Source organism: Oncorhynchus masou, chromosome 32 (genome assembly GCF_036934945.1).
Source record: "Oncorhynchus masou masou isolate Uvic2021 chromosome 32, UVic_Omas_1.1, whole genome shotgun sequence".
In the NCBI taxonomy this organism is placed as follows: domain Eukaryota; kingdom Metazoa; phylum Chordata; class Actinopteri; order Salmoniformes; family Salmonidae; genus Oncorhynchus; species Oncorhynchus masou.
In genome coordinates, this window is record NC_088243.1 from 57,664,504 (window position 1) to 57,690,593 (window position 26,090).

Sequence of the window (26,090 nt, forward strand, 5' to 3'; positions counted from 1 at the left end):
TCCTCCTTTTCCTGTAGTCCACAATCATCTCCTTTGTCTTGATCATGTTGATGGAGAGGTTGTTGTCCTGGCACCACAAGACCAGGTCTCTGACCTCCTCCCTATAGGCTGTCTCATTGTTGTCGGTGATCAGGCCTACCATCAGGAAACTTAATGATAGTGTTGGAGTCGTGCTTGGCCATGCAGTCAGGAATGAACAGAAGGGGACTGAGCACGCACCCCTGAGGGGCGCCCGTGTTGAGGATCAGCATGGCGGATGTGTTGTTACCTACCCTTACCACCTGGGGGCGGCCTTTCAGGAAGTCCAGGATCCAGTTGCAGAGGGAGATAGTCCCAGGGTCCTTAGCTTAGTGATGAGCTTTGAGGCCAATATGGTGTTGAAAGCTGAGCTGTAGTCAATGCATAGCATTCTCACATAGGTGTTCCTTTTGTCCAGGTGTGAAGGGGCAGTTTGGAGTGCAATAGAGTTTGCATCATCTGTGGATCTGTTGGGGTGGTATGCAAATTGGAGTGGTTATAGGGTTTCTGGGATAATGGAGTTGATGTGGGCCATGACCAGCCTTTCAAAGCACTTCATGGCTACAGATGTGAGTGCTACGGGTCGCTAGTCATTTAGGCAGGTTACCTTAGTGTTCTTGGGCACAGGGACTATAGTGGTCTGCTTGAAACATATTAGTATTATAGACTCAGACAGGCAGAGGTTAAAAATGTCAGTGAAGATACTTGCCAGTTGGTCAATGCATGCTCAGAGTACATGTCATGGTAATCCGTCCGGCCTTGCAAATGTTGACCTGTTTAAAAGGTCTTACTCACATTGGCTACGTAGAGCGTGATCACGCAGTCGTCCAGAACAGCTGATGCTCTCATGCATGTTTCAGTGTTACTTGCCTCGAAGCGAGGATAGAAGTAATTTAGCTCGTCTGGTAGGCTCGTGTCACTTGGCAGCTTGCAGCTGTGCTTCCCTTTGTAGTCTGTATTAGTTTGCAAGCCCTGCCACATCCGACGAGCGTCGGATCCAGTATAGTACGATTCGATCTTAGTCCTGTATTGATGCTTTGCCTGTTTGATGGTTCGCCCGAGGGCATAGCGGGATTTCTTATTAGCTTCCGGGTTAGAGTCCCGCTCCTTGAAAGCGGCAGCTCTACCCTTTAGCTCAGTGCGGATGTTGCCTGTAATCCATGGCTTCTGGTTGGGGTATGTACATACAGTCACTGTGGAAACTAAGTCATGGATGCACTTATTGATGAAGCCAGTGACTGATGTGATGTACTCAATTCCATCGGAAGAATCCTGTAACATATTGCAGTCTGTGCTAGCAAAACAGTCCTGTAGATTAGCATCTGCTTCATCTGACTACTTTTTTATTGACTGAGTCACTGGTGCTTCCTGCTTTAGTTTTTGCTTGTAAGCAGGAATCAGGAGGATATAATTATGGTCAGATTTGCCAAATGCAGGGCAAGGGAGAGCTTTGTATGCGTCTCTGTGTGTGGAGTAAAGGTGGTCTAGAGTTTTTTTTCCCTCTGGTTGCACATTTAACATGCTGGTAGAAATTAGGTAAAATGCATTTAAGTTTCCTTGCATTAAAGTCCCCGGCCACTTGGAGCACCGCCTATGGATGAGCATTTTCCTGTTTGCTTATGGCCGTATACAGCTCATTGAGTGCGGTCTTAGTGCCAGCATCGGTCTGTGGTGGTAAATAGACTGCTACGAAGAATATAGTTGAAAACTCTCTTGGTAAATAGTGTGGTGTACAGCTTATCATGAGATACTCTACCTCAGGCGAGCAAAATCTTAAGACTTCCTTAGATATCGTGCACCAGTTGTTGTTTACAAATATACATAGACTGCAACCCATTGTCTTACCAGAGGCTGCTGTTCTATCCTGCCGATACAGTGTATAACCCACCAGCTGTATGTTATTAATTTCGTTGTTCAGCCACGACTGTGAAACATAAGACATTACAGTTTTTAATGTGTCGTTGGTAGGATATATGTGCTTGTAGTTCATCTCTTTTATTATCTAACGATTGTTCTTTGGCTAATTAGGACCGATGGTAAAGGCAAATTACCCACTCGCCGCCGGATCCTTACAATGCACCCCGACCTTCATCCTCAATATATGACAGGGATAAGGGCCTTGTCGGGTGTCTGGAGTAAATCCCTCCCGTCCAACTCCTTAAAGAAAAAATTGTCTTTCAATATGAGGTGAGTAATCGCTGTCCTGATTTCTAGAAGCTATTTTCGGTCATAAGAGATGGTGGCAGAAACATTATGTACAAAATAAGTAACAAATAAGGAGAAAAAACACACAATAGCACAATTGGTTTGGAGACCGTAAAACGACAGCATTCTCTCCGGCGCCATCATTAACAATATGGTCTATAGGTTAATTTGCATAATTTAGTGGAATTAAATTTGCCTGTGTGTATTTTCATTAGTCATCATGCATCTTATTTATCCAACACAACTATCTCATGTGCACAGCATACAGAGCCTATTTTGAGCGAGATTTATTCTGCCGCTCCTTAGCTGGTTGCTGCTGGAATAAAATGTGATTTTACAAGCTCATTCATTGGGAAACAGTTCTAAATTCAATTGCATGTTAAAAACAAGACTGGCGTTATGGGCGGGCCTTTGGGGGCCTGGCCTGCCCTTACCATACATCCTTGCTCATCCAAATAAAATAATGAAATATTGATTATTTATTTGAGTGAGACAAAGACGAATCAATATTAGATAAATCATCCGAGCTAGCGAAACAGCGCCCCTCTGTTTCGGTATGTGTAGCCCATGAATCTGATGTTGTCTGGCATGTCATATATCTGCATATATGGGCTACGTAAAGACAAATGGGCGCTGTTTTGCTCGCTCATATGTTTTTCCGGTGAGTAGTTTCTTCTCCAGACAGTAGAACCTGCTCCGCTCCTTCTACGATAGTTGAAGGTACCATGTCCAGTTGATAACCACCCTGATAATTGCCTCGAAACTCAACCTAAACTATACCGAAAGTAATTTCAGCAATTTAACAACAGTTTAAATAAATTAAGTAAAGTATGAATGGGAGAATGGGTGAGTTGATGAGCGAGGTGAAGCGAACGATGCATAATTATTATGCAATCATCAATTGTGAATAAAGAACAGGGCGGGCCCTTATATTGTATTAATCTATTCTAATTATAATCTCAAAATGGTAGGTTGTGGCAGTCATGAAATTTCGTCAGTCGGTGATTGTCAAGCAAATAACTGTTGGTCTCACGGTAATTGACCATTAATTATCATAAACACTTTTAGCATCTCCTGGTTTCCACACATCAAATCAAATCAAATTTTATTTGTCACATACACATGGTTAGCAGATGTTAATGCGAGTGTAGCGAAATGCTTGTGCTTCTAGTTCCGACAATGCAGTAATAACCAACAAGTAATCTAACTAACAATTCCTAAACTACTGTCTTATACACAGTGTAAGGGGATAAAGAATATGTACATAAGGATATATGAATGAGTGATGGTACAGAGCAGCATAGGCAAGATACAGTAGATGGTATCGAGTACAGTATATACATATGAGATGAGTATGTAAACAAAGTGGCATAGTTAAAGTGGCTAGTGATACATGTATTACATAAGGATGCAGTCGATGATATAGAGTACAGTATATACGTATGCATATGAGATGAATAATGAAGGGTAAGTAACATTATATAAGGTAGCATTGTTTAAAGTGGCTAGTGATATATTTACATCATTTCCCATCAATTCCCATTATTAAAGTGGCTGGAGTTGAGTCAGTGTCAGTGTGTTGGCAGCAGCCACTCAATGTTAGTGATAGCTGTTTAACAGTCTGATGGCCTTGAGATAGAAGCTGTTTTTCAGTCTCTCGGTCCCAGCTTTGATGCACCTGTACTGACCTCGCCTTCTGGATGATAGCGGGGTGAACAGGCAGTGGCTCGGGTGGTTGATGTCCTTGATGATCTTTATGGCCTTCCTGTAACATCGGGTGGTGTAGGTGTCCTGGAGGGCAGGTAGTTTGCCCCCGGTGATGCGTTGTGCAGACCTCACTACCCTCTGGAGAGCCTTACGGTTGAGGGTGGAGCAGTTGCCGTACCAGGCGGTGATACAGCCCGCCACGATGCTCTCGATTGTGCATCTGTAGAAGTTTGTGAGTGCTTTTGGTGACAAGCCGAATTTCTTCAGCCTCCTGAGGTTGAAGAGGCGCTGCTGCGCCTTCTTCACGATGCTGTCTGTGTGAGTGGATCAATTCAGTTTGTCTGTGATGTGTATGCCGAGGAACTTAAAACTTGCTACTCTCTCCACTACTGTTTCATCGATATGGATAGGGGGGTGTTCCCTCTGCTGTTTCCTGAAGTCCACAATCATCTCCTTAGTTTTGTTGATGTTGAGTGTGAGGTTATTTTTCTGACACCACACTCCGAGGGCCCTCACCTCCTCCCTGTAGGCCGTCTCGTCGTTGTTGGTAATCAAGCCTACCACTGTTGTGTCGTCCGCAAACTTGATGATTGAGTTGGAGGCGTGCGTGGCCACGCAGTCGTGGGTGAACAGGGAGTACAGGAGAGGGCTCAGAACGCACCCTTGTGGGGCCCCAGTGTTGAGGATCAGCGGGGAGGAGATGTTGTTACCTACCCTCACCACCTGGGGGCAGCCCGTCAGGAAGTCCAGTACCCAGTTGCACAGGGCTGGGTCGAGACCCAGGGTCTCGAGCTTGATGACGAGCTTGGAGGGTACTATGGTGTTGAATGCCGAGCTGTAGTCGATGAACAGCATTCTCACATAGGTATTCCTCTTGTCCAGATGGGTTAGGGCAGTGTGCAGTGTGGTTGAGATTGCATAGCCTACAAGCCACTGACGCAGACCTTTGAAGCATCTACATTTTAAAAAGTCTAAGAAATCCATGTAATATAGCCTACACCTTCACAATAAATCCATTATTTATTTTAGACAGGTCTAAAGAAGCATGATATGAAGAAAATCTAGTCTATTACAGAAGAAAGGAGTAACATACTCTGAGTTGTCCTTACGTTAGGTCCTGATCTGGCTGTGTCACATGGCTGTGGGCTACACTAGTTAATTTAGCAGAAAAAATTGCTAAGAATTCCGTGGCATTATTTTATAGTAGATTTTTTAGAAAGTAGATTTTCTCCAATCAATTTGAGGGAGTGCGCAGGTAGCCTAGTGGTTAGAGCGTTGGACTACAAAATCGAATACCCGAGTTGACACGGGAAAATAATCTGTCGCTCTGCCCCTGAACAAGGCAGCTAACCCACTGTTCCTAGGCTTTGTTTTTTTTGATCAAGCTTCAATAATCTCTCATTCACAATTTGACAAGCACTTGATAATATCTACAATTTCACGGTGGCATCCCCTTTGTGTGGCCATAATGTACCCTAAAACAAACCATGCTTTTTGCGGCCCGTAATGCTGTGTTGTGCCCTTCTCCTTGAGTGCTGCGCAAACCGAAGCCCTCTCACTCACATGGCTCTCCATCACGTGATCGGGTCTTTCTCACAGACTACCAGTGAAGACAGACAAATCAGGGACGACACTGCGCATGTCCTTGTCCAATTCCGAGTTGCATATTGAAGATCTTGGAAGAACTGTCCACATTTACTTTTCGTCAGCCAACAAGATGAGTAGGCCTAACAAACAGCAAAAGCACTAGCCTATGTCAATCTACTATCCCCCATAGTACAAAAGTCGACCTATTCTATTCTGTGTGAGAAATAAATATACCAAACATAGTCTGGGACAGTTGTGGGGTGCAATAGATCCCAAATGAATACAACCACCAGCATAAAAAATATATATGTTTACTCAATGTGGCTGACGCAACAGATCAGAATGCTTAGCTTAAAATGTTGACAAACTATTAGGCTATTTCTTCACATTATAAGCGTAGCAATGCGTACATGGCAGTAGGATATAAGCACGAATGTTCCATTAACGGGAAAACACTGTTATCAAAAGTGACATAAATGCAATTATGCATGTAATCCTTTTTATAAAGGTGCATTTTTATAGTGAAAATTATCTTCCCCAAACTTGAAACTCACGCACTGCTTATGTATGTCGGTTAGGCTCTTAACCCCTTGTGAAGCGGATTAATGTGCTTCCTTTTAAGAAGTTATTTGGCCCCTTCAGTTGTGATACTAACCTTATCAAAACATATAGGCCTATGGGCTAGGCTACATGAGGTGTGATACTAACCTTATCAAAACATATAGGCCTATGGGCTAGGCTACATGAGGTGTGATACTAACCTTATCAAAACATATAGGCCTATGGGCTAGGCTACATGAGGTGTGATACTAACCTTATCAAAACATATAGGCCTATGGGCTAGGCTACATGAGGTGTGATACTAACCTTATCAAAACATATAGGCCTATGGGCTAGGCTACATGAGGTGTGATACTAACCTTGTCAAAACATATAGGCCTATGGGCTAGGCTACATGAGGTGTGAGACTATGATTCGAAAAAATCGCAAGAAGAAGGCAGTTTCTTATGCTGGGCATCATTCACAAGTGATTGTTATATTATATAACATTGTCACCCATCAGTCTATTCTTGATATAATCTTGTCTTTACATATACTAATAATATACAGTACCAGTCAAAAGTTTGGACACACCTACTCATTCAAGGGTTTTTCTATATTTTTACTATTTTCTGTATTGTAGAATAATAGTGAATACATCAAAACTATGAAATAACACATGGAATCATGTAGGAACCAAAAAAGTGTTAAACAAACGAACATATATGTGAAATATGTGATTCTTCAAAGTAGACACCCTTTGCCTTGATGACAGCTTTGCACACTCTTGGCATTCTTTCAACCATCTTCATGAGGTAGTCACCTGGAATGCATTTCAATTAACATATATTCCTTGTTAAAAGTATTTGTAGAATTTCTTTCCTTCTGAATGTGTTTGAGCCAATCAGTTGTGTTGTGACAAGGTAGGGGTGGTATACAGAAGATACAGCAAGAACAGCTCAAATAAGCAAAGAGAAACAACAGTCTATCTTTACTTTAAGACATGAAGGCCAGTCAATGCGGAAAATTTCATAAACTTTGAGTGCAGTCGCAAAAACCATCAATCACTACGATGAAACTGTCTCTCATGTGGACCGCCACAGGAAAGGAAGACCCAGAGTTACCTCTGCTGCAGAGGATAAGTTCATTAGAGTTACTAGCCTCAGAGATTGCAGCACAAATAAATGCTTCACAGAGTTCAAGTAACAGACACATCTCAACATCAACTGTTCAGAGGAAATTACGTGAATCAGGCCTTCATGATCGAATTGCTGCAAAGAAACCACTACTAAAGGACACAAATAAGAAGAAGGGACTTGCTTGGGCCAAGAAACCAGGCAATGGATATTAGACCGATGGAAATCTGTCCTTTGAGTCCCAATTTGAGATTTTTGGTTCCAACCGCCATGTCTTTGTGAGATGCAGAGTAGGTGAACAGATAATCTCCACATGTATGGTTCTCACCGTGAAGCATGGAGGAGGAGGTGTGATGGTGTGGGGGTGCTTTGCTGGTGACACTGTCTGTGATTTCTTTAGAATTCAAGGCACACTTAACCAGCATGGCTACCACAGCATTCTGAAGCGATATGCCATCCCATCTGGTTTGCGCTTAGTGGGACTATCATTTGTTTTTTAACAGGACAATGACTCAACACACCTCCAGGCTGTGTAACTGCTATTTGACCAAGAAGGAAAATGATGGAGTGCTGCATCAGATGAGCTGGACTCCACAATCACCTGACCTCAACCCAATTGAGAAGGTTTGGGATGAGTTGGACCGCAGAGTGAAGGAAAAGCAGGTAACAAGTTCTGAGCATATGTGGGAACTCCTTCAAGACTGTCGGAAAAGTATTCCAGGTGAAGCTGGTTGAGAGAATGCCAAGAGTGTGCAAAGCTGTCTGTAAGGATCAGCGTTGGAGACAAGAAGCAGGTACAGGGAGTGAACATTTAATTAGTAACGGACATGGAACAGGACAGGACAGCGTCTGGACATGAACATATAACGACATTAATGCAATGCTGACACAGGGAACAAACGTGTTGGACAAGCCGGCTGGGGCGGAGAAGCCCGTTGAACCAGCAGAGGCGTGGGTGCCTAGCGAGCCGGCTCAGGCGTGGGAGCCTGATGGGCCGGCTGAAGCATGACATGGGGTGGGTGCCTACCGGGCCCACCGAGGCAAGAAGACCTCTCCAGCCAGCTAAGGCGTGGAAGCCCAACGAGCTAGCCGAGGCACCCTCGGTTCCCTCAGCGACGGCACCCGGACCTGACGTCACCAAACAAAAAACACAAACCTCCCTGATGCTTTGTATAGTGGTGTCAGCATTCTGTAAGGATCGATGCTGGAGACGAGAAGCAGGTACAGGGAGTGAACATTTAATTAGCAACGGACATGGAACCGGACAGGACAGTGTCTGGACATGAACACATAATGACATTAATGCTGACAGAGAGATCAAACGGGGAGCAGACAGTTATAGAAGGGGCAATCAACAAAGGGAAGGAGTCCAGGTGAGTCCAATGATGACAAGTGTCTGTAATGAAGGGCAGCCCGGCGCCCTCGAGCGCCAGAGAGGGGGAGCGGGAGCAGGCGTGGAAGCTGTCATCAATGCAAAGGGTGGTTACTTTGAAGAATCTAAAATCTAAAACATCTTTTGATTTGTTTAACACTTTTTGTTTACTACATGATTCCATATGTGTTATTTCATAGTTTTGATGTCTTCACTGTTCTACATTGTAGAAAATAGTCAAAATAAAGAAAAACCCTTGAATGAGTAGGTGTGTTCAAATTTTTGACTGGTACTATATGTGTAAAATTTGTTTTGATTTCGAATGGACCATTATCATGCACGTGTCTCGAAACAGGGGCAGTGTGTCAGACTGTGTGCGCAGCTGGTCAACTGGAGTCAGGTGCAGGAGAGCAGAGATGAGTGAACAGGCACACTTTAATCGGCAGAAGCAAAACAGTTGGACGCAACAGCATCACAACACTCCAGCCAAAGGCAAAAGCGAATAGCGCCCTAGTCACACTAAATAATGTACAACAATACAATACCACAGGTTCAAAACAATACCCGGGAAAAAAACAACCTGACGCGTCACACAATAACCGTAATGAACAATTTCGCTCACAGACATGGGGGGGAACAGAGGGTTAAATACATGACAAGTAATGAGGGAACTGTAAATAAACCAGGTGTGTGGGAAAACAAGACAAAGCAAATGGAAAATGAAAGGTGGATCGGCGATGGCTAGAAGACCGGTGACGTCGACCGCCGAACGCTGCCCAAACAAGGAGAGAAACCCAATTCGGCGGAAGTCGTAACACAGTGGAAAACAATATGTCATCTATGCACTTAAATACCCGAATGGAGGACGCTTTTCCTGTGGGTCATTTTCATGCCAGCCTGGTATGTAATACTCCTGTTGTAAACGTAAACAATTTGCTTAATATTATTAAAGTTGAGAAATAAACATAGTAGGCCTAGTCTATAGAAAGCTGATGGGATCCTCCTCTTTTTAGTAGAGGCCATCACTATTTTCTCACACAATTGTTAGTCTATAGAAATGTTGCACAACAGGAGCTCATGGGCTCTAATGAAATGTTTGATTTTCAATTATATTTGCATTGATGTCAGAGTGATTAGAGGGAGTGCTGAGTACCAGGAAGTTTATAAGGCTACTAATGACCATCAGCAGCATCAGAGCTTGGAGAAATCTATTTACTGTGACTAAACTGTCACATGGAATTTGACTGCCTTCATGACTAGTGACCACCGGGTATGGCGGGTGTGGCGGTAATACAGTCACCTCCACAGCCCTAAGCCTATATCAGTCCACCGAATCCAAGCAGTCTTATCAGCCTACGCTGGCCTACAGTACTTGGAGTACATAGTGAGAGCATGCATAATTTACAATGGCACGAAGACCTAGAGGAATGGATGCACGTGCTGCCTTAGCGTTGCTACAAAATCTGAATGAAAACGACTCAGATGGTGGGGAAGAATTGATCGTGACATCTCGGATGATTATTCTTCTGATTCTGAGCCTCAGCCTGAACATACATCTCCAAGGCCTAAGCGCAAAAAAAACAGAATCGTGTCCACTGAGCAGGTGAGACAGGAGAGAAGAGTCGAGGGGTGGCACTGTTTGGAAAGAACAAGCCGGTGACAATGCTATGGACGATTATCCGCATAAAATGTAATCACTCAGAGCTACAGCTCAAGCAAAAAACAACATCAGCAACGCACTCACCAGCTTTGTGGTTTATGTGACATGGATGTCTGATGCCATTGCATGAAGATGCACACTATGTCACCACGAGCTGACAAGAATTGACTATTTTTGACTGCTGTCCTATTGACACATTCATTATAATGCCATTATTGCTTTTGTGCCAATTTTCACTATTTATCAAGCACACTTAGTGCTTATGACTTTTAGGCTACTGATGTTTTTATCATTGGGCTGCCCATCTTGCTGATGTTGCAAGGGAAGTCAGGTCTGGAGTGAACCAAGGGCTATATCTGTTCTTAGTTCTACATCATTTGAATGGGGCATGCTTATTTAAGATGGTGAGGAAATTACTTTTAAAGAACGACCAGGCATCCTCTACTGACGGGATGAGGTCAATATCCTTCTAGGATACCTGGGCCAGGTAGATTAGAAAGGCCTGCTCGCAGAAGTGTTTTAGGGAGCATTTGACAGTGTTGAGGGGTGGTCATTTGACCGCGGACCCATAACGGATGTAGGCAATGAGGCAGTGATCGCTGAGATCCTGGTTGAAAACAGCAGAGGTGTATTTGGAGGGCTAATATCTATAAGGGTGCCCATGTTTACGGATTTAGGGTTGTACCTGGTGGGTTCCTTGATAATTTGTGTGAGATTGAGGGCATCTAATTTAGATTGTAGGATGGCTGGGGTGTTAAGCATATCCCAGTTTAGGTCACCTAACAGAATGATCTCTGAAGATAAATGGGGGGCAATCAATTCACATATGGGGTTCAGGGCACAGCTGGGGGCTGAGGGGGGTCTATAGCAGGCGGCAACAGTGAGAGACTTATTTCTAGAGAGATTCATTTTTAAAATTAGAAGTTCAAACTGTTTTGGCATAGACCTGGAAAGTATGACTGAACTTTGCAGGCTATCTCTGCAGTAGATTGCAACTTTTTGGTGGCCTTCCTAAGCCAGGATTCAGACACGGCAAGGACATCAGGGTTGGCAGAGTGTGCTAAAGCAGTGAGTAAACAAACTAAGGGAGGAGGCTTCTGATGTTAACATGCATGAAACCAAGGCTTTTATGGTTACAGAAGTCAACAAATGAGAGCGCCTGGGGACACACAAGGCCTGGGGACACACAGGGCCTGGGTTAACCTCTACATCACCTGAGGAACAGAGGAGGAGTGCGTGGGACAGAGAATAAAAGGAGCATATTTCTGGGCGTGATAGGATGGATTCAGGGCACAATGTACAGACAGGGGTGTGGTAGGGTGCGGGTACAGTGGAGGTAAACTTAGGCATTGAATGACGATAAGAGAGGTTGCATCTCTGGACGCACTAGTTATGCTGGGTGAGGTCACCGCATGTGTGGGAGGTGGGACAAAATAGGTATCTGAGGCATGTTGAGTGGGACTATGGGCTCCGCAGTAAAATAAAACAATGATAACTACCCTAAACAACAGTATACAAGGCATATTGACATTAGAGAGAGACATAACGCGAGGCATAAAGCAATCACAGGTGTTGATTGGGAGAGCTAGCTAAGACAACAACTGGTAAGACAACAACAGCAAATCAGCTAAGGCAACAACAACAGGTAAAATGGTGATGAATGGGCAGAGAGGGTCAGTTAACTACACAGGGCCTGAGTTTGAGGCTGGGGCCGACAGATAAACAAAATAAACAAAATGGACCGTGATTAATGAACAGTCCAGCATGCATCAGTTATGTAGCCAAGTGATCATAGGGTCCAGTGAACAGCAATAGATGAATCAGGGAAGCCGCTAACCTGAAAAGTTCTACGCTAGCAAGCGGGAAACACAGCGTTCATAAAGTTAGCAGGCCGGGGCTAGCAGAAACGTCTTCACCGATGTCCGGCAAAGGCCGGTTGAGGGCACATCCGACGGAATTACGTTGGGAGACCAGTCGTGATGGATAGGCAGGGCTCCGTGTCGACAAAGGGTCCAGGCCAATTGGCAAAAGAGGTATTGTAGCTGGAGTAATTTCATTTGCTAGCCGGGAGGTGCACCTGGCTCGAGGCTAACTGGTGCTAGATTCGGGACGAGGGCGTTAGCCACTATAGCCACTCGGTAGCAGCTAGCTCGCTGCGATGATCGGATGCAAAGGTCCAGAGCTTACAGCAGGAATCCGGTGATGTAGTGGATTCTAGTCGTATTAGTGAAGAGTCCGGGAGGCATCAGCTGTATAGCCAAGTGATTATAGGGTTCACTGAGCAGGCCGGGAGATGGGCATGGCTCAAGGCTAGCTTCGGGGCTGGGCCACTCGGTAGCAGCTAGCTAGCTGCGATGATCAGGAGTAATGGTCCAGGGCTTAAGGCAGGAATCCGGTGTTGTAGTGGAGAAAAGCAGTCCGGTATGCTCAGGGTTGATATCGTGCTGTGCAGACTGGCAAATATTATCCAGGCTAAAAGCATCTGGTGCCTGAGCTAAAGGCAAAGGCCGCTAGCAGTGGCTAACAAGGACTAAATAGCTAGTAGCTAATTAGCTGGTTAGATTCTGATGGCTTGCTTCTGATGGAGGTTCTAGCTATAATGTCTTAAAATAGCAGATTAGTATCACATTGGGTGAGGCGGGTTGCTGGAAGGAATATTTAATTTAAAAATGGAAAAAGAGATTGAAATATATTGAAATATATACAAAAAAAGACAACAAAAAAATGTACACAGGACAACAACAAACAACGTCTTTACTGCTACGCCATCTTGGATTCAACCTCTCTCTCTCTCTCTCTTTCTCACTCTCTCTCTCTCAATTAAATTCTCTCTCTACCAATTATTTCTCTCTCACTCTCAATTCTCTCTCTCTCATTCTCTCTCTATTTTCTTATCAAGGGCCCTGAACCAGTTTTGGGACATAAGACCCCCACTAGGGGGCAGCAGTGTCTGAAGGAAACAGTGCCCACATAGAGCAGCAACTTCTGGCACAACGATTTCATTTTATTTCATATATAATGTATTATTTTGGATTAATTTACAGAATAAAATGTTTTGAACTCAGCAAACATTGCACATCATCTTCCCAAAAAAGGTGCACAATCATTGAGAAAAATAAATTAGAATAAGCGCTTGAGTTAGCCATTTGTAGATAACATGTTCAAGTGGTTTTGTCTCTGGAGCGCAGAGGGAAAAACACTACTGCCATCAGCGCAGATCCCTATTTTAGGAACTCCTTACTACAAATATACAAAGACTGTCCAATGGTGTCTCAGGGAGAGTTGGGATATGCAACAAGTTGGGTACCCACCAAATTATAAGACAGGTGAGGAAACACTATGACACACACCAACAAGTCATACTAACAGGCCGGTCTTGTACACCATACATGATCAGTACATCACAACAGCAGCATTCATAGAAGATATCAAGCTATAGCCAACGATCTGTCAACGAAACAACAAAGCAATCCCATGGCAACATCATATTCTTATCTGTGATAACATATAGCCTACATACTGTCAATTATGTTAATTGCCTATACATTGATCATCAATATGTGGTATCTCTAGGGCTCAGACAGAAGATGACCCCTTGGCCCTTGCTGATCCCGCTGCGTTGAGCCCAGTCCCAGGCTTGCGGAGGATAATGAAGTTCCCCCCTAGACACTGATCTAAATTTTTTGTTTATCCACTAAGTTCAAGGTTTTGTGGAGGGGAAGCTGATCCGAGACCTGTCCCTAAGAACCACGACTCAAAAGGGCACCATGGCGCTCTCCCGGAAGCTTGGCTGGCGTGTAAAACCTGCAGGCCACTACAACAGGAACAAACTCAGTATGAATAAGGCCCTGACTAACGGCGGACCACGCGGATCCTATCCGTCACACTCTGTAGTGACACTCTCTCCCACGGCTGACACTTCCTCCCGAGCGGGATGGGACACACCGGCAAACCCACCCTCCTCCTCCTCCTAGTCCTCTTCCCCCTGACGACGACGATGACGACCCCCACCAGCATAGCTAACGTAAGGAGGAGACATGCAGCGAAGAACAGCAGCAGTTTGTTCTCTGAGATGCGAGCGCAGATGGAACACACCGCCCTGCGGTCAATGATCATACAGGACGATGTGACGTTGTTGCCAGGGAAACCGCTGCGCTCGATAATCTCTCTGTAGGCTGCGATGGAGGCTTTGGGTCGGGACTTGTGGTGGGAAGAGGTGAAGAGACCGAACTCAGGGACGTGTCGATCCTGCAGCTTCCAGACGTAGAAGCCCTTTAGGTTGACTCCATCCAACTGGCGAGCTGGAGAGGAGCAAAAACAGGGAGAGGTTGAGGTCAGAATCCCTCTTTTGACATACAGAAAAGCAATGTCAACAGAGAAGCTGTAGCCTATTGTGGCTAAAGTACTGCACAGAACGTTTAGTTCAGTACATGACAGGACAGTTCTCACTGGGATGAACTTTATGAGCTCAAAGGTTTCTTATACAGTAAAGTCCATGAGTTTTATGAGGGGGCTCATGTGATAAGGCCGTGTGCTGTGGTGTGTTAGGAAATGAGCTGTGAGAAAAGTCACCTTCGACCTCTCATACTTAAAGCTGCTAATGAGTGCCCTACTCTACCTGTCTGCAGAAGAAACTGCAGAGAGGAGATCTGTTTATTTCAAACAATAGAAATAAGTATAGAACCTCCAGGCTATTTCTGATAAGAACAAACTAGTGGGTTATCATTGGACTGGAGTTTGGGGGTTTGAAGGGAGTTTGAGGAGGTTAGAGAGAGGCTCACCTTTGAGGGCCTCCTGTAGGTAATTCCTGATGTAGTGCTGCCTGAGCAGATCATTTACAGGGGCCTGGTCGTCTACCCCACTGGCTGTGACTACAACAGGCAGGGCCACTCCATACCTCTCCTTCACCCAGCGCAGCACCCTCCGGAGGCCCCAGGGGACCACTGCCTGCTCCAGACCAGAAGAGGCCCAGGTGTGGTCAGACATCAGCAGGCAGCCATGGTCTGGAGGTTGCTGGGGGTTAGGTGGGGCAGTCTGAGGAGACTGGGGGCGTGGTGACACGAGACGTGTGGTGAAGTGATTCAGTGCAATGAAGCCCAGCGCCCCTCCGAGCTCCTCTTTTTCCCTGGCGGTGAAGTGTGGTAGTGAGGATCCAGGGAGGCCCATCACCCTTGCCCTCTCCTCCAAGTACCTCCTCACCTCTGGAGGGTACCTACCACTCTTACCCTCCCCCTCTATGCTCCCTAGTAGTGGGTCTAGGAAACGACCAAGCTCAAACAACAGGAATCTCTGAGCAGCTGTTGCATGTGACTCCAGGAAGGGGTTGGCGGGTTCTACCCAGTCTGCGTGCAGAGCCAGGGACACCAGTCCTCCCTGTTGGCTGAGATACTCCCTCTCATAAAGCCTCCAGGCCTTAGCGTGGGCCAGGAGGAGATTATGGGCTGCCAGATGCTGCTCCTCCCCGATCTTGTAGGCATCCACTAGTCTGTTGGGCTCATTTATGGTAATCCAGTAGCTCACCCAGGGCCCCAGCTCCGTGTAGCAGAGGGCTGCGTATCTCTGGAAGGCCTCCACCGTGCTCTGGTTCAGCCAGCCGCCAGAGGCATGCAGCGGGCCGGGCAAGCCCAGCAGAGGGACTCTGTTAGTAGGGTAGTAGAGAGTGACCACAGCCTCCAGGCCCTGCTTGCGGAGTTCGGTGAGGAAGCAGCGGTAGTACCTGTTAGAAAGAGTTTGAAATGCAAAGTGTGTATGCATACAGGCGTGCATTTTAGTGTGTGTTTGCATGTGTGCATGTATGGTAAACATTTGAATACACATTATACAGTTGTTGTCTCTACCTTAGGGCCTCTGTGTCCACATTAGACAGATCGCCTTGGGCAAGGATTAGGGACCAGTTGAGGGCGAAGAGGTAGTGAGATGCCCCTGTGGACTTAAAGAGGCTCACGTGACCACTGATGGCCAGGTAGTCAGTGCACTGTGCCCCCCTGATGTGGAGGTTGACTCCTTGGACAGGACGCAGTGCCCCATCCCCTGTCAGGTTCCAGCTATACAGGTGGGGGTCGGTGAATTGAGGGGAGAAGGGATAGAAATTGACCTTTGATAAAAGAAGAAATATATAGGTTTTTGTTTTTGTTTGCATCATCCAGCTTGCTTATTGTTCTGTTTGAGATCAAGAGCAAGGAAGGCAGAGCAGTTTTGCAAAATAAAATCACCCTCTCTTTCCTTTCTCCTGCCTCTCTCGTGTCCTTTCTTCTCCTTCTCATCCCCTCACCTGTAGGCTGGAGTCGGCCACACCCCAGTGGAAGTCACATGGGAAACGCCCTTTGACCTCTCCGGTGATCTCATCACTGAGGAAACCATTGTCCTTGATGACCTGCCTGTAGAACAGAGCAGTGGTCTTGGGAACCCTGGTTCTGTTGGCCTGGCTGAAGTCTAGGTAGAACAGGCCTCGTCTCACACTGTAGCCGTAGTTCCACTCAAAACCATCCACCAGAGACCAGGCTGTGTAGCCAAACACTCTGACACCGTCAAACACCATGGCTGGACACAGACAAACACAGAACGAAGGAGATGTTACCAAAGAGGTACAAATAGCACAACAGTTAAGGTTAAATGTATAGAACCAGTAAAAAGTCTGGATGCACCTACTCATGCAAGGGTTTTTCTTTATTTTTTGCTATTTTCTACATTGTAGAATAATAGTGAAGACATCAAAACTATGAAATAACACATATGGAGTCATGTAGTAACCAAAAAACGGTTAAACAAATCAAGTCTTCAAATCGAGTCTTCAAAGTAGCCACCCTTTGCCTTGATGACAGCTTTGCACACTCTTGGAATTCTCTCAACCAGCTTCACCTGGAATGCTTTTCCAACAGTCTTGAAGGAGTTCCCACATATGCTGAGCACTTGTTGGCTGCTTTTCCTTCACTCTGCGGTCCAGCTCATCCCAAACCATCTCAATTGGGTTGAGGTTGGGTGATTGTGGAGGCCAGCTCATCTGATGCAGCACTCCATCATTCTCCTTCTTGGTCAAATAGCCCTTACACAGCCTGAGGGTGTGTTGGGTCATTGTCCTGTGGAAAAACAAATGATAGTCCCACTAAGCGCAAACCAGATGGGATGGCATATCGGCGTATCGCTGCAGAATGCTGTGGTATCCATGCTAGTTAAGTGTGCCTTGAATTCTAAAGAAATCACAGACGGTGTCACCAGCAAAGCACCCCCACACCATCACACCTCCTCCTCCATGCTTCACGGTGAGAACCACACATGTGGAGATTATCTGTTCACCTACTCTGCATCTCACAAAGACATGGCGGTTGGAACCAATAATCTCAAATTGGGACTCAAAGGACAGATTTCCACTGGTCTATTATCAATTGCCTGGTTTCTTGGCCCAAGCAAGTCCCTTCTTCTTATTGGTGTCCTTTAGTAGTGATTTCTTTGCAGCAACTCATGCATGAAAGTCTGATTCACGCAGTCCCTGATTCACGCAGTCTCATGTGTCTGTTACTTGAACTCTGTGAAGCATTTATTTGTGCTGCAATTTCTGAGGCTGGTAACTCTAATGAACTTATCCTTTGCAGCAGAGGTCACCCTCGGTTTTTATTTCCTGTGGCAGACCTCATGAGAACCAGGTTCATCATTGGTGTTTTTTGCGACTGCACTTGAAGAAACTTTCAAAGTTCTTGAAATCTTTCGCATTGACTGACCTTCATTTTTTTTACCTTTCTTAAACTAGGCAAGTCATTTAAGAACATATTCTTATTTACAATGACGGCCTACCAGGGAACAGTGGGTTAACTGCCTTGTTCAGGGACAGAACGACAGATTTTTACCTTGTCAGCTCGGGGATTCGATCCAGCAACCTTTCGATTACTGGCCCAACGCTAGGCTACCTGCCGCCCCATAATAAGGATGGACTGTTGTTTCTCTTTGCTCATTTGAACTGTTCTTGCCATAATATGGACTTGATCGTTTACCAAATAGGGCTATCTTCTGTATACCACCCCTACCTTGTCACAACACAACTGATTGGCTCAAACGCATTAAGAAGGAAAGAAATTCCACAAATGAACTTTTACAAGGCACACCTGTTAATTGAAATGCCTTCCAGGTGACTACCTCATGAAGCTGGTTGAGAGAATGTCAAGAGTGTGCAACGCTGCCATCAAGACAAAGGGTGTCTACTTTGAAGAATCTAAAATCTAAAATATATTTTGATTTGTTTAACACTTTTCTGGTTACTACATGATTCTATATGTGTTATTTCCTAGATTGGAAGTCTTCACTATTATTCTACAATGTAGAAAATAGTACAAATAAATAAAAACCCATGAATGAGTATGTGTGTCTAAACTTATGAATAGTACTGTACTCTCTCTTGTTGACCTCCTCTGTTTTCCCTAATCCTGCCCCCCATCCTCGGCCTCCTCCTCCTTGCCCCCTTCTCACCTTGCAGCACCTGGTTGATGAACCTCTTCATCAGGTAGATGGCATCTGTATCCTCCCTCTCCACAGCTGCAGCTGAGAACCAGCCCCCCTCCGCCACCAGCACAGGCAGGTCCCCATACTCCAGCCTCACCCAGCCCAGCACCCGCCTCATGTCCGGGTACACTGTCTGCCCATAGTGGGCTAGACTCCGGCCCAGACGCAGGTTGTTAGGCCCAAAGGACAGGGAAAAGAAGTCAGCCGTTCCCCGCACCAAGTGTTTCTCCTCTGGGGTGAACTCAGGCAGAAGCCCCCTGTGGGTGGATCTCATGGATGCTGGGTAATCCCCATCCCTGAAGATGGGATTGGCGAACCAGCCAAGCACCGCCTCCATGGACTGCTGGCAGAGTTCAATATTGACCTGTGTGGCTTGGTCTCTCTTAGGCTCCATCCAATGGGAACCCAAGACGATGGACACTTTACCATTCTGAGTCGGCCGGAAGTAGGTGTCATAGGTGTGCCATGCTTTGGCATGCGCCTAGAAATGAAAATAAAATTAGAAATAAATCAAAAGGTTCCCAAGATGGCATAGCAGTTCAGACGTCTTTTGTCCTCGTCTTGTCGTGTCCCGTATATATATATATATATATATATATATATATATATATATATATATATATATATATTTACAACTTTTTTCATACATTTTTATATTTTTTTAATTTTCCATAAACATCTTCAAAACACTCTCCTGCAACTCGCCTCACCAATTTATATTCATAAAAAAGTATTATTTACCTCAAATCTGTAATCCTCCAAGAAGCTAGCCAGAAACTCCAAGAAACTAGCCAGAAGCTAGCCTGGAGCTAGCCAGGAGCTAGCCAGAAGCTAATCCGAAGCTAGGTCAGAAGCTAGCCAGAAACTAGCCACACCTCAGCCAGAAGCTAGCCAGGAACTAGCCAGAAGCTAATCCAGAAGCTAATCAGAAGCTAGTTAAAGCTTTCGTCGATTCCGGAGCAAACATCAGTTGTTCCGGAGCTAGCCAGCTGAGGAATTCCATCAATCACTCCTGGGCTGCGGTCACCTGTCCGGACCCGTTTTGCTGCCTACGCGGAGCCCCACCGGGCCTGCACGGCTGGACTGCCGACATTATCTACCCTAAGGAGTTATCCGGCTGGCTCCTCCGTCGCGACGTTGCCTGGGCACCCATCTGCGGCCTGCTAGCCATTAGCTGTCTTATCGGCTGCTATCTGAACAGACAATCCGACAATTTATTTATTTATTTTTATTGTTATTGTTATTTTTTCTTCTTCTTGGGCCTCTAGCTATATCTATTGTTTTTATTTTTGTTGTTGTTGTGTGATTTGGATTAATCCCCTCTACCACACGGAACCCCACTAATCTACTGACGGAACGCAAGAGGTGGCTAATAACAGACGTCCATCCTATGCTAGCTTGCTACTGATGGCCTGGCTAGCTGTCTAAATCGCCGTGACCCCCAACCAACCTCTCCACTCTCTGGACCCTTTTGATCACTCGACTAAGCATGCCTCTCCTTAATGTCAATATGCCTTGTCCATTGTTGTTATGGTTAGTGTTTATTGGCTTATTTCACTGTAGAGCCTCTAGTCCTGCTCACCATACCTTATCCAACCTATTAGTTCCACCACCCACACATGCAATGACATCTCCTGGTTTCAATGATGTTTCTAGAGACAATATCTCTCTCTTCATCACTCAATACCTTGGTTTACCTACACTGTATTCACATCCTACTATACCTTTGTCTGTACATTATACCTTGATGCTATTTTATCGCCCCCAGAAACCTCCTTTTACTCTCTGTTCAGACGTTCTAGACGACCAATTCTTATTGCTTTTAGCCGCACCCTTATTCTACTCCTCCTCTGTTCCTCTGGCGATGTAGAGGTGAATCCAGGCCCTACAGTGCCTAGCTCCACTCCTATTCCCCAGGCGCTCTCTTTTGACGACTTCTGTAACCGTAATAGCCTTGGTTTCATGCATGTTAACATTAGAAGCCTCCTCCCTAAGTTTGTTCTATTCACTGCTTTAGCACACTCTGCCAACCCGGATGTCCTAGCTGTGTCTGAATCCTGGCTTAGGAAGACTACCAAAAATTCTGAAATTTTAATTCCAAACTACAACTTTTTCAGACAAGATAGAACTGCCAAAGGTGGCAGTGTTGCAATCTACTGCAAAGATAGCCTGCAGAGTTCAGTCCTACTATCCAGGTCTGTACCCAAACAATTTGAGCAGCTCGTGCTGCTTGGCGACCTAAACTGGAACATGCTTAACACCCCAGCCATCCTACAATCTAAACTTGATGCCCTCAATCTCACACAAATTATCAATGAACCTACCAGGTACCTCCCCAAAGCCTTAAACACGGGCACCCTCATAGATATCATCCTAACCAACTTGCCATCTAAATACACCTCTGCTGTCTTCAACCAAGATCTCAGCGATCACTGCCTCATTGCCTGCATCCGTAATGGGTCAGCGGTCAAACGACCTCCACCCATCACTGTAAAACGCTCCCTGAAACACTTCAGCGAGCAGGCCTTTCTAATCGACCTGGCCGGGGTATCCTGGAAGGATATTGATCTCATCCCGTCAGTAAAGGATGCCTGGATATTTTTTTTAAATGCCTTCCTAACCATCTTAAATAAACATGCCCCATTCAAGAAATTTAGAACCAGGAACATATATTGCCCTTGGTTCTCCCCAGACCTGACTGCCCTTAACCAACACAAAAACATCCTATGGCGTTCTGCATTAGCATCGAACAGCCCCCGTGATATGCAGCTGTTCAGGGAAGCTAGAAACCATTATACACAGGCAGTTAGAAAAGCCAAGGCTAGCTTTTTCAAGCAGAAATTTGCTTCCTGCAACACAAACTAAAAAAAGTTCTGGGACACTGTAAAGTCCATGGAGAATAAGAACACCTCCTCCCAGCTGCCCACTGCACTGAAGATAGGAAACACTGTCACCACTGATAAATCCACCATAATTGAGAATTTCAATAAGCATTTTCTACGGCTGGCCATGCTTTCCACCTGGCTACTCCTACCCCGGTCAACAGCACTGCACCCCCCACAGGAACTCGCCCAAGCCTTCCCCATTTCTCCTTCTCCCAAATCCGTTCAGCTGCTGTTCTGAAAGAGCTGCAAAATCTGGACCCCTACAAATCAGCCGGGCTAGACAATCTGGACCCTTTCTTTCTAAAATTATCTGCCGAAATTGTTGCCACCCCTATTACTAGCCTGTTCAACCTCTCTTTCGTGTCGTCTGAGATCCCTAAAGATTGGAAAGCAGCTGCGGTCATCCCCCTCTTCAAAGGGGGGGACACTCTTGACCCAAACTGCTACAGACCTATATCTATCCTACCATGCCTTTCTAAGGTCTTCGAAAGCCAAGTCAACAAACAGATTACCGACCATTTCAAATCTCACCATACCTTCTCTGCTATGCAATCTGGTTTCAGAGCTGGTCATGGGTGCACCTCAGCCACGCTCAAGGTCCTAAACGATATCTTAACCGCCATCGATAAGAAACATTACTGTGCAGCCGTGTTCATTGATCTGGCCAAGGCTTTCGACTCTGTCAATCACCACATCCTCATCGGCAGACTCGACAGCCTTGGTTTCTCAAATGATTGCCTCGCCTGGTTCACCAACTACTTCTCTGATAGAGTTCAGTGTGTCAAATCGGAGGGTCTGCTGTCCGGACCTCTGGCAGTCTCTATGGGGGTGCCACAGGGTTAAATTCTTGGACCAACTCTCTTCTCTGTATACATCAATGAGGTCGCTCTTGCTGCTGGTGAGTCTCTGATCCACCTCTACGCAGACGACACCATTCTGTATACTTCTGGCCCTTCTTTGGACACTGTGTTAACAACCCTCCAGGCAAGCTTCAATGCCATACAACTCTTCTTCCGTGGCCTCCAATTGCTCTTAAATACAAGTAAAACTAAATGCATGCTCTTCAACCGATCGCTAACCGCACCTGCCCGCCTGTCCAACATCACTATTCTGGACGGCACTGACTTAGAATACGTGGACAACTTCAAATACTTAGGTGTCTGGTTAGACTGTAAACTCTCCTTCCAGACCCATATCAAATATCTCCAATCCAAAGTTAAATCTAGAATTGGCTTCCTATTTCGCAACAAAGCATCCTTCACTCATGCTGCCAAACATACCCTTGTAAAACTGACCATCCTACCAATCCTCGACTTTGGCGATGTCATTTACAAAATAGCCTCCAATACCCTATTCAACAAATTGGATGCAGTCTATCACAGTGCAATCCATTTTGTCACCAAAGCCCCATATACTACCCACCATTGCGACCTGTACACTCTCGTTGGCTGGCCCTCGCTTCATACTCATCGCCAAACCCACTGGCTCCATGTCATCTACAAGACCCTGCTAGGTAAAGTCCCCCCTTATTTCAGCTCGCTGGTCACCATAGCATCTCCCACCTGTAGCACACGCTCCAGCAGGTATATCTCTCTAGTCACCCCCAAAACCCATTCTTTCTTTGGCCGCCTCTCCTTCCAGTTCTCTGCTGCCAATGACTGGAACGAACTACAAAAAGCACTGAAACTGGAAACACTTATCTCCCTCACTAGCTTTAAGCACCAACTGTCAGAACAGCTCACAGATTACTGCACCTGTACATAGCCCACCTATATTTTAGCCCAAACAACTACCTCTTTCCCTACTGTATTTAATTTATTTATTTATTTTGCTCCTTTGCACCCCATTATTTTTATTTCTACTTTGCACATTCTTCCATTGCAAATCTACCATTCCAGTGTTTTACTTGAAATATTGTATTTACTTTGCCACCATGGCCTTTTTTTGCCTTTACCTCCCTTATCTCACCTCATTCGCTCACATCGTATATAGACTTGTTTATACTGTATTATTGACTGTATGTTTGTTTTACTCCATGTGTAACTCTGTGTCGTTGTATGTGTCGAACTGCTTTGCTTTATCTTGGCCAGGTTGCAATTGTAAATGAGAACTTGTTCTCAACTTGCCTACCTGGTTAAATAAAGGTGGAAAAAAATATATAAAAAATTGGAGGTCTGTTACATGCATTGCATTATGGCAGAGACATTACACATACACATACACATAGTACAGACATCGGACCTGTACAGTGTGAATATGCACTGGGACAGAGCTGATTATTAATGAAGCCGCAAAACTGTTGCTGTCACAGACTTTGACCCCCAGTGGCTCCTTAAGTGTCCTGTTTACTAATCACAGTCCTGCAGCTGTAATAAACCTCTCATGGCAGAAGGTAAACACACTTTTTAACAAGAGGTCAATGACTGCTAATAGCTGCTGAAGGAGCACAGTGAATATTGAATATCACAACATACAACCATTTGGATTAGTTTGACTGAATAAAGCACAGCATGTACCATGGCTTTTCAAGTGTAATGTCTTCACTTATTTTTATTTGCAATGTTCTGAACCCAATGAATGACGCAAACATTCACTGACGACATCAGCTGATAAATCCCACAGAAGTACGAAGTTCAGGAACAGGCCGTCTGACTAAAGTGCTCTTAGTCTGCACTATGGTCTGTTCAACAGACACTTTCACACGAGTCAATCTATCCAAAGGGTTCTAATTTACAACTCCACCCCCTGACCCCCCTCCCAAATGGGTACAAATAATCCATTGCCCTTTGACACAGAACTGGGAACTTTTTCTTTCTGAAATCCTAACCATTCCCATTGGAGGGAAAACAATAAACTGACCAAAGCTCATCGACTATGGGGCAACTTCATCCTCTGACCCTTAACCCTTGTCCCTGCCTTACCTTGATGAGGTTGTGGGCCACATTGAAGGGTGCGGTGGCGTCGCTTGTCTCTCCAGGCGCGTGCACCCCTGTCCCGTACCCCTGGACTGCCACCAGGTAGGGGTTGTGTATGGTGATCCAGTACCTCACACGGCCCCCGTACGTTCGAAAACAGAAGGCAGCGTATGCATCAAACAAACCCACCAGGGTGTCATTCCTCCACCCCCCGTAGTGCTCCTGCAGGGCCTGGGGAAGGTCCCAATGGAACAGGGTGACCACCGGCTCAATTCCTCTCTCCAGGAGCCTGTCGAGCAGTCTCCCATAGTGCTCCACAGCCACCCCATTGGGCCGACCTGTGGCAACACCGTCAGGGAAGATTCGGGGCCAGGAGAGGGAGAAGGCATAGGAGCGCACCCCAAGGTACCCCAGCGCCTCAACATCCTCCTCCCAGCGGTTGTAGCCGTCACTGGCCGTGTCAGCGACACTTCCATCACCTCGGTGGGGGGCTGAGTGGGTGAAGTTATCCCAGATTGAGGGGCCTTTACCGTCACAGTCCCAGGCCCCCTCGGTCTGGAAGGCAGAGGTCCCCGTACCCCAGAGGAACCCTGTGGGGAAGGTCCCATGGAAGAAGGACTGGCTCTGGGTGAAGGGCTCTGGGGTGGTGGGATGCTGCCACTGCCTCCTGCCCTCCCCCAGGGAACAGAAATCTCCGCGCCAGACCATCACTGTCAGGAAAAGCGAGAAAAGGTATGTTGCCATATTGGAGTCTGTAGAAGAAGAATGATCCTCTCCAGAGTTTTCCAAAGTCCTTTAGAAGAAATAAGCTGGTCACTGTCTGAGGGACTGTTTCTGTGTAAGTATCAGCGGTCCGGATGTTAAGAAGGTGAGGGATCCATGATGAAGATTAGAAGATGAAGGGATTGAAGTAAGCGAGTACAGGAGACTGAGACGTCTACATGTGGAAGCCAGGAGGTGTGCAGTGTCCATCTGACAGGCTAACATGGTTGGACTTCCCTATATCTCTCTCTCTACCTCCCTCCTTTTCTCTCCCCTCCCTCTTTCTGACACATACCGTACATTGAACACGCACAACCACACTCACAAACACTGACTCATACACTCAGGAGCACACAAACCCGCACACACCTTTGAGGCAGACGCATGATAATTTTGTCAATGATTAGCTTGAACTACGATCATCCTCACCTCCATGACTGGAGATGTAGATCCCATTTACTCTCTCTCTCTCTCTCTCTCTCTCTCTCTCTCTCCCCCCATCGCTATCTCACAATCACTGTCTCCTGCTAAATCTTATACTCTCCCTATCACTTTACCCTTCATTTTATTTTCAGCGATCTTACCGTCATATTGGAATCATTACAACCTAATGGATAGTAAGGAAAATATTGGCTTGTTCTTGCAGCTATTTAAACCCAAGATGTCCTGTTTGAGAAATAGCCACAATAAGGTTGAGTTAAGGGTTTAGCTGTGGGGCACATCCACAAGATAAAACCCACATGTCAGTTGGATTCATGGAATCAGAGACAAATAGAATACAGTTTAGCCACGGGCCACAAAGAATACTGGGGA

The 26,090-nt window shown here is 45.7% G+C and overlaps 1 protein-coding gene across 1 annotated transcript; it reads right to left on the reverse strand.

Annotated features, from left to right (window-relative positions):
* Positions 1-8,982: 8,982 nt before the first annotated feature.
* Positions 8,983-25,546, reverse strand: klb (klotho beta). Its single transcript, XM_064954538.1, has 6 exons — positions 24,522-25,546; positions 18,683-19,196; positions 16,497-16,765; positions 16,063-16,319; positions 15,007-15,941; positions 8,983-14,526 (listed from the first exon to the last, which is right to left on the reverse strand). The coding sequence occupies exons 1-6, from the start codon at positions 25,257-25,259 to the stop codon at positions 14,078-14,080; spliced, it is 3,162 nt and encodes a 1,053-aa protein (XP_064810610.1). The 5' UTR covers positions 25,260-25,546; the 3' UTR covers positions 8,983-14,077.
* Positions 25,547-26,090: the final 544 nt, after the last annotated feature.